This window comes from Agrilus planipennis, unplaced genomic scaffold, assembly GCF_000699045.2.
Source record: "Agrilus planipennis isolate EAB-ADULT unplaced genomic scaffold, Apla_2.0 scaffold278, whole genome shotgun sequence".
Classification (NCBI taxonomy): domain Eukaryota; kingdom Metazoa; phylum Arthropoda; class Insecta; order Coleoptera; family Buprestidae; genus Agrilus; species Agrilus planipennis.
This window is the reverse complement of record NW_020439104.1, coordinates 85884-95795: the sequence shown is the minus strand read 5'-3', so window position 1 is coordinate 95795 and position 9912 is coordinate 85884. Positions and strand designations below refer to the sequence as shown.

Below are 9912 nucleotides of genomic sequence, written 5' to 3'. Positions count from 1 at the left end.
GCCAGGTTCATGGACATAAAGATATCTATGTGTGTATATTAGGTATGCACCACTAAATCTGCCATCATCTTTCACTTATCCAACAAACAGAACAATTCTTTATCGTCACTTCGTAAAATTCGTTGAGATCAAATATTTTCAATTTATAACCTAAAGCTGTTGTTTCTATTCGAAAAAATAGAATACCCAGTATCCAACGTTAAACAGTAGAAATGCCACAGGAAATACCACCCTAGAATATTTGTCGATTACGTTAACATCTTTTATTTTAGGCATTGATGCTTTGATAGCTGATGCCCCTTTTCTTATTGCTCGTAAAACTTTTGGTTTTTGGACTGCATTTCCTGAAATGAGAAAAACAACTACTACAGAGTGTTGTTGGAGACTAAAAGACATTAAAGAAGATTTCTCTGTGAAGGAGAGGACTTAATAAAATACAAGTAAATATGCATATTCCTATTAGGTTGTCAAAGATAAATTTTGAAAATACTAGGAATCAAAGTAAACACTTTGTTAGGAAGCATATGGGGAATAGGGCATAGATTATGCAGAAACGATTGGATTAGAAGAAAAAGGTTGTTTGATTCGACGGTCAGAAGTTTAGCTCTTTATGGGGTGGAAGTATGGGGGTAGAAGGAACAAAAACAGGTGGAAAACGTTTACAAGAAATATATAAAGTGGTTGTTGTGTTTGGATAGATATACGCCAGATTATGTTGTACGGAGGGAATTAAAATGTGGGAAAATGGTAGAGGAAACCAGAAAAAGGATGGTACAATACGAAATAAAACTTGAAAAGCTTATGGATGGGGATATAAGAAAAGAATTTTGGAGAAAAAGAATTTTAAATATTGGAATAAAAACCAGGTATGATAAAGAAAGAGATGGGGCATTAGAATATTTAAATTTGAGTCAGGAGCAACTGAATGAATAGGATCGAATGGGGAAAAATGTTTAGGAAATGGTGAGAATAATATGTAAAGAGATGATAAGGGCAGAAGACCTAAGAAGTATTGATAAGTCGAGATATGTGGAATGTCTAAAGTTGTTGCTATGGGAGCATTGGCAGGGAGACCTTTTGCCAGACTATTTGAATATAATGAAGGATGTGGATGTATTTGCAAGGTTTAGAGTAGGAAATGAATGTAGAAAATGTAAATATTGAATGAAAGAGGAAGAAATGATATGTAGGATATGTGAAAGGGGAGATGAAACAATGATGCATGTACTAGGAAGATGTGAGGAAAGTAAAGATTTAGATGCATGTAAGGAGATATTAAGCAGGAGTGGCGACGGTCTGATTCTACTTAATTAAAAAAAGAAAGGGTTTTCAGTGTATGTGTGTATGTATATACGTATGTGATACGATAAGTAAGATTCGATTACTTTTTTTTTCTTATTATTTAAGTTAAGTTAACTTTCTTTTGTAATTGTTGTGTATGAATGAAGGCTTAGTTTGATAAGAATTGTATGTATTGTGTAAAATAACTTTATGTTGAAATATATTACTACTACTACTACTAGGAATCACATTTTTTACAAAAACAGGAGTATAACAAGTTAACACTATCACAGTGCCACAAAAATGTCTCGTTTTATTTTGTTGGAAATAACAAATTAATTTTAAGTAACTGTATTTGAATGAAAACTTTTAAAAGCTGTACCTCTGTTGCCCCTGTATCGTAGACCAGGAGTGGTCCTGTAGTTCAGATATCCTGGACCTCTAGATATGCGAAAACTTGGAGGAAATTTCGATGAGTCCAAAGTGCCTCCTCCACTTGTAGGGGAACTGGCTTGGGTATTATACCTGCTTCGTATTGAAGCAATCGGACTCATTCTAATGTCTTCAAGTTCTATTATGTCTTCCGATTGGGATATATAGGGTTGATCGCTAGACTTGGGAACTGCAATGAAATCATACTCAAATATAAACATACGACAAAATTTGAGAGATTATTCCCTGGGTTAATCCAAGAATATTTTATTCTTTCGTGTTTTTTTGGAAAGCCGCTGTTTCCGAGATACAAAATAATAAACACATGTACGAAATATTTTCGAAGAGGTTAATATTCTTTCTATCCTATATAGATTACCCAAAATTAATGGCGGAAAATTAAAGTGATAAATGTTTTTTGAGAGAACCATTTGTGGAATTTGTGAAGGTAATGTAACCGAAATCAAGTTCATAGAAAAAAAAATCAAAGTGTGTTTATCTTTTAATAGCAATTCCTATTATTAAAAACGATGAAATACACAAAAGATTTTTTTTTAACATCATAATAATATAATGGAGATCGCTGAATTAGTTAAAGTGGATCCCACTTACAATCTGCTCCATTCTGGATTTAAAACACCTGGTTTATTATCTATGGGGCCGTTTGAAGTCATTAGTTCATTCCAGTGGAAAATGTGAAAATTTTAAAAAATCGAATAATTGCAGCATTTAATTAAATAAAAATCGGCCCTGGTATTTTGGAAGAGTTCGACAATAAGTAAGGATCTGGTGGTAGTCATTTTTAAGAGCTAATAATGTAATAAAATTGGATAATAAAANTAAATTATAAAAAGGATCAAAATAAGTTTTAATAAATACTTAGGCGCTCATTTGCTTCTAGAATTATAAAATAGCAGAAACGAAGATAAATATTGTGTAATTTCTCAGTTTAATTTCGCTTCTAAAGGGCGCCCAAGCTGTTATTTATATTTATTTTTTCCTTTTAGTATATTAGGTGTATGTTTGGAGCACAGCGTTGTACGGGTGCGAAACATGGACAGTGGGCCCGGCGGAAAAGAAAAGGTTCGAAGCGTTCGAAATGTGGTGTTATAGGCGAATGATGAGGATAATGTGGGTAGAAAAGGTAAGAAATGAAAAGGTATTAGAAAGAATAGGAGAACAGAGGACTCTATGGAAGTCAATAAAAAATAGGTTGGTAGGACACCTTCGCAGACATGAAGGTCTAGTCAGAGACATTTTAGAGGCAGAAACAGGAGTTAAGAGGGGTAGAGGTTGACTTAGATTAAATTATTGTTCGTAAATAGTTAAGGATGTGGGTTGTTCTAGTTTTAGGGAAATGCGAAGATCAGGTCAGGATAGGAAAGAGTGGAGGTACGTGTCCAACCAGTCTTAGGACTAACGACCTTATGATGATGATGATGATATTATTACATTTTATTGTTAAATAAAAGCTTTTTTATTAAGTAATTTTATCTTTTATTTTTTAGTATTTTGAAATTTTGCAATCAGTTATATCTAGTATTTGTCAATATTTCGAAGGTATTTAAAACTTCTTACGAGCATTCTCACATAAATTTGACTACTTCTTAGAAATTGCATCAATAAGTAAGGTATCAAAAACAACTTATAAATCACCATTTTGTGACGTCCGCCATATTACATTTATAATAACGTCACATTACTTATTGTGTTTCGCTTATCAAGCCCTTTCATTTGATACCCATATCATAAGGGTTACTATGAAAATTATAAATAGCCAATTTGTTACGTCCATATTAGATAAACAATGGCGGCATTTAAATAATCGTGCATTGTCACGTGAATTCTTAAAGCAGCCCAAAGTATAACCTCTTCAAATTTTTAATAAACACCCTGTATACAAAATTGACTATTATTTATTTCCAAATTATTGTTATACTACACTAGATATGAATTACTATCAAATATAATTTTGTGAATCAGCATCTTACTTTTGGAGTGACTCATTTTTTTCTCGTCATCTTTATTCTTTTTGCTCTTCTTTTTCGCACGTGCCCCCCAATACGTGTAATTTACGGCGGCATATTCCAAGAGGGCAGCAAATACGAAAACGAAACACATCACCAGATAAATGTCGATTGCTTTTACATAACTTATCCTTGGGAGTGAACTTCGCACTCCTGTACTTATAGTTGTCATCGTTAAGACCGTGGTGATACCTAAGCATACAATGGAGAATTATTTTAGACAAAATATAAAATAATGAGCAACGAGCAGTAAAGTTAAAATGAATTGTATTATTTACTATTTATAAAAAATACAATGCCATCACATGTAGTACCTAAGTACGATAAATTAATAACATGGTATGAAAGGTTTTTATCCTTCAACAAAATATCCCCGACAAAGAATCCCAGACATAGATAGTATTAAACTAAAATGTAAAAATGGTCCAAAAGGTGTGATGGATATTACAATAAATGAGCGATTTCAAATGATATCAAATCAATCAAATAATGCTGTCATTGATGTATAATTGATAATAAAAGAATGAAAGCAATGGGACCCCCACATTCAAAAATTGATATAACCGCCATAACTTTCGCCCTTTTGTGTTTGTGTCCTACTTTTTAATGTTATCATTATTATTAATTAAGTGCTTACTTATATCGATGTTCATTTCTTAAACTATTTAATTATATACGTGTGCCCATCCTGGGGCTGCCAGTTCGGTTATCCGTTTTTTTTCGTTGTTGTCCCACTATTTACATTTAATTAATAATTATACATCAACGATAGCATTGATTATTCGATCAATTTGATATCATTAATTTGATCTGAAACATGATAAGAAACTGTTGAATTGTTTGACTTTGAAATCGTCCGCTGTTGTTAAAATATTAAATTTATGAAGTTTTTGAATTTAGCATAAGTACCCAGCTGTTCATTAAGGCTCATTACTGTAAAAAATTACTGTGGAAATTTTAACTGAATGCACTGAGCTCATTAGTCTTGTGGTCTCATAAACAATACAAGAAGATATTCTATTAATAACTTAAAGCACTAATGAACAGTGTTTCGTACAACGTTTGGATACCAGTGAATAGCTTCTTAACTACTAGTACAGTACCGATGAATAGTTTCTTAGTCACCGGCACGGTACTAGTGAATAAGCTTCTTAGTTACCAGCACAATACCGATGAATAACTTCTTAGTCACCGGTACGGTACCGATTAATAGCTTCTTAGTCACCGGCACGGTACTAGTGAATAGCTTCTTACTTACCAGCACAATACCGATGAATAACTTCTTAGTCACCGGTACGGTACCGATTAATAGCTTCTTAGTCATCGGTACAGTACCAGTGAATAGCTTCCCAGTCACCGGTACAGTACCGATGAATAGTTTTTTAGTTACCGGCACGGTACTAGTGAATATCTTCTTAGTTACCAGCACAATACCGATGAATAACTTCTTAGTCACCGGTACGGTACCGATTAATAGCTTCTTAGTCACCGGTACAGTACCAGTGAATAGCTTCCCAGTCACCGGTACAGTACCGATGAATAACTTCTTAGTCATCGGTACAGTACCGATAAATAGCTTCTTAGTCTCCCGTACAGTATCGGCGAATAGCTTCTTAGTCACCGGTACCAATGTTAATGCTGATCTTTCTCTTACCTAATGCAACTCTTGCACTGGTCGCTTCGTGATTGATCCAAAACGATACCCATGATAACATCACTATTAATATACTAGGTAGGTATGTTTGAAATACAAAATAGCCTATATTCCTTTGAAGTTTAAATGATAACGACAGACGCTGATATATTCCTGTCGCCAAACTTTCTTTCCTATCGTTGGTTTCATAACCAATTATTGTGAATTGCGGCAACTCCGTTTCCTCGACACCTCTTACGGGAGTTTCTTTCCAGTACATTACCACATCGGTTACAGTATAACCATCTATAACAAGATTTATTGAGCTTTTCTACCTTTACATGATAATAAAGAAGTAAATTCAAAAAAAAATTTTCTTCATTTTGATGAAGGCTGACTTAAAGCAAGGGTACTCAAATTAAAATTGCTTCAAAATTAAAATACTACATAACTACATAAATGGAGAAAAAACTTAAATTTAATGTTTTTTATGGCGTAAACTTAATGAATACGTATCAGAAATTTTTAACTATATTTGTCATATTGTCAAATTATTTAGATGATAAAAAGTTTTGATGAATTTTCATTCAACAATTTATATCATAAGAAAATTAAGCAAATAATATTTTCATTTAAGAAGGCTCTCGAAGTTAACTCTCCTTAAAACGACAGCTGATGAAATATGAAATATCTTTGATAACCCGTATAGTACAAATTAGTGATTAGAGATTTATATTTTAATAATTATTTATCAAAAATGTGAAGGTGTTGTATTCCTTTAATGAGTCTTTAACCTCTATTCGCGAATTATCAATACAAAACGATGATTTAGTGAATCAAATAATAAATAATATTTTTCAATAACCGGTACTTTTGATCTTTTGAATTCAACAATTTTAGTTGCACCTAAATTGACTAGCAGTTAGTTTGATTCTAGAATAAAGAAACTGCTTTGATCTTCTACATACAATATCTACGGTAAATCAAGAAATTCACAGTAGAGAAAGAAGGATCTAATACATATTTAGATACATAAACATTAATAGCTTACAGCTTTCAATTTCCACAGTACAATTCTGCGAGTCCAAAGGATAATAATGCAAATCCATCATGCAGGCCAAGGTTGTGGTAAACCTCATTCCATAAGTAATACCACCAGCACCATTTAATCGCACCAATTTATTTCGTTCTGTCACATCATGCAAGAAACTGTAAACATTTTACTTTTTTACTGAATCTATAAATACTATAAGTTCAGTAAGAATAAGTTAAATAAACATAAAAAAATAATTACAATAAAATAAAGCAGACCAGTAACGAACTTTGTCGATAATTTTCGATTTTTCTCAGCATATACACTAGGATAAAAGAACGAATATTTTTTTCGAATCTCCTATGAAAATATGTTAGTTTCTCATGTTTCAAGAACCCCCTATAAAGACTATCTTCAGTATTTTCTACGATAAAAACGATGAAAAGAAAAGATCCTGAAAATTTCAAGTCGATATTTTGATATTTAAAAGTCGCTCAAGATTTTTCTAAATTTCCAAGTAGAGTACATAAGATCTGTTTGGGCAACATCTGAACATAAATGCTAATTAACTTTCAAACTTGCCAATCATCATTTAGGTACTAATCGAAAGGGCAAGATACCGAGCGGCATGGCCTAGAAGTCTAGACCATTGCTTAGCATTCGGGAGGACGCCGGTTCGATTCCGGGTCTGTCTGCCTTGGTCCAAGTTTTCCGCCCTACCTTCCAGCATTACTGGCTGGTGGGAATGAAACACCCAAAAGTTTTGAAAAAAAGTTTAAAAAAAAGGGCAAGATGCAAATAAATGAGATTTTATTACTAAGGTGCATAATGGCAGGTAATACTGAAATTGATATTGAAATATTAATATTATTAATGGAGGCTTAACCAGAAACATATATAAAGTAGAACCGAAACCAAAAAATATTGAAGCTAAAAGGAAGTTTGTAAAGAACTGAAATAAAACGATTGAATAATTACACTATGCGAAAAAATTGCGTTTGATACAAACAGTATTCCAGCCTACAACTAAATGAACTCATCAAGAGTTAGAGATAGCTTCAAATAAAATGGAAGCAGTATTGACAAAATAGTATTATATGAAAATAAATAAAAGAAAAGCGCAAGTACTGGTATGCAAGGGAAGATAAAAGTAGGGAAAGGACGAATATAAAGATAGGAGATGAAAAATTAGAAGAAGTGATCTTAGGTATCTAGGAAATCAGGTTAGGACGGAAGGAGTAGTAGGGATATAAAGCAGATTTAAAGCGGCGTCAAGTCGCCTTTAATAAAAAATCACTTTTATTCTTGCGAACGACTAATTTAGAAATTCGAATAAGATTGTTGTAGGTGTATGTTTAGAGAGCGGCGCTGTACGGGTGCGAAACATGGACGATTAGAAGCGTTCGAAATGTGCGGCGAATGATGAAGATACCGTGAATAGAGAAGATTAGAAATGAAGAGGTATAAGAAAGAATAGGTGAACACAGGACTCTATGGAAGTAAATAAGAAATAGGCAAGATAGGTTGGTAGTACTCCTTCTCAGACATGAAGGTCTATTCAGAGACATATTAGAGACAGAAACAAGAGTTAAGATTAGTAGATGTAGATTTAGGTTAGATTACTGTTCGCAAATAGTTAAGTATGTGGGATGTTCTAGTTTTAGGGAAATGCGAAGATCAGTTCAGGATAGGAAGGAGTGGAGGCGCGTGTCCAGCCTGTCTTAGGACTGACGACCTTATGATGATGATGATGATGACAAATTCTTTTTCTTTTGAGCAGTTGGTGTAACTTTACTAAGATTTGTAGTAGACAATATACATGAATAAATTTCTGAGTGAGTGACTCGAATAAAACTTGCAGACATACTCAATTATTAGTTTTCACCAACCTAGTGAATATTAATAACTCAACATCAGTATGACGCTTATATGCAATATCGATTGTACCAATACCAAAAATTGGGTTAAGCACCCTCTTCACTGCTTGCATTTATTATCCACTTTCTGATAAAAATACACCGGTTTATCAAAGACATTATGCACGTCGTATAAACGAAATTGCTACGGGCGAAGTTCACTAAATTGTCGCCGTCTTAGAAGTCGTTTTTGTCAAGAATTTCGAAACGACATCGAAAAAGGCAAACACAAAACAGCTTTTCAACACTCAGGTAGACTTTTCATTCTTTATTCTTCTTTCCACATTACTTCGCGCATTTCAACGTCACAATACACATTAAAAAAAATTAATGGCCTCTAACCATTTTCAAGACAAACTAATACATATATATGTGTAAGTGTGATGATGTTCTATTTTTCAAATGGTTAAAGATTTTCTTTTTTATTTTATTTTGCCCCGAGTTTACGATATCAGCAAAAAGTTAGTTCCACCTTCTTTAAAAACGATGAACTTTTGCGTGCTTCAATTCCACAATCATGTAATGCTGTTGAACAGGTAGTTCTTCCGACTTACACAATGTAGTAATGAGCAAAGCAAGACCAAGACCAAAATTTTCCGAATCTTGATATTGGTCTTGGTCTTGCTTATCCGGTCTTAGTTTTGGTCTTGCTCAAATACTTCTAGTCTTGGTATTGGCCTTGCTGATATAGTCTCGATTTTGGTCTTGGCTTTGCTGATAAAATCTCGGTTTTGGTTTTAGTCTTGCATTTAAAGTCTTCGTCTTTATTGCTCATTTAATCTGATACTCTTTTTTAATAACACAATAATTGCTTAAATTTTCTGTCATACATTTAATGACTTTTAAAGAAAATAGTGTCGGTAGTTGTGAGAGTTATGAAAACTCAAGTTTACACTCTTCATCTAACGCATAAATTGACCTTTTAACGAACATAATAGCACAAGGTCCTTGAAAGAAGTAAAAAATATCTAAAAAAAATTAGTTTGTCTCTATATTTTAACTATGTGGTATCCAAACATATAGGAGCAAAGAACACTTACTCCGAAGTCATCCGTATAGTTCCTTTTCTTTCAAACAGTGCTAAAGTTCCTTTTTTTATATTTAGTGTTAAAATCTGGTAAAACAAACCGAAAATTTCAAATACCAAACAGGTTTTGTTCCGAGAAAAGTCTATCTATATTAAAATTGTAAAATTCAAATAATTTAATCCACTAGAAGTAATAACTTTTCGGATAATGCCTAGTTCCCACCCATATACCTGGTTTTAATTATGGTTAAAATTTTCGGTATGTCGAATTTCCTCCTAATTATACATCAGTTGCCTCCCAACGGCGGCGGACCTTGAGTGCTAATTGCCACTATAACGTCATAAATAATACAGCCTTACATCACATATTAATCTTAATATTATTCATATATTATAGACACCACAATAACAATAATAATATTATCAGACTACCCTTCTATTGGTCAAATACAAGACAAACTAAAACTAATAAAGCTTTTCTAGATGATTGCATCAGAAAGCTAGACGCACACGAATTTCCAAACATTGAATTTGTTAAGGTAGTGGGAAACCATTTTAAAATT

General features: G+C 33.0%; 1 protein-coding gene across 1 annotated transcript in view; it reads right to left on the bottom strand.

Annotated features, from left to right (window-relative positions):
• The window catches only part of LOC108741456 (gamma-aminobutyric acid receptor subunit beta-like), a 19794-nt gene continuing 9882 nt past the window's right edge, over nucleotides 1–9912 (bottom strand). Inside the window, exons 4-9 of the mRNA XM_025977512.1 lie at nucleotides 9363–9436; nucleotides 6425–6582; nucleotides 5395–5679; nucleotides 3705–3932; nucleotides 1664–1903; nucleotides 1–344 (exon numbers count right to left, since the gene is read on the bottom strand). Of these exons, the coding sequence (XP_025833297.1) occupies nucleotides 166–344; nucleotides 1664–1903; nucleotides 3705–3932; nucleotides 5395–5679; nucleotides 6425–6582; nucleotides 9363–9436 (1164 nt within the window). The 3' untranslated portion in view covers nucleotides 1–165. The remainder of the gene's footprint in view (nucleotides 345–1663; nucleotides 1904–3704; nucleotides 3933–5394; nucleotides 5680–6424; nucleotides 6583–9362; nucleotides 9437–9912) is intronic.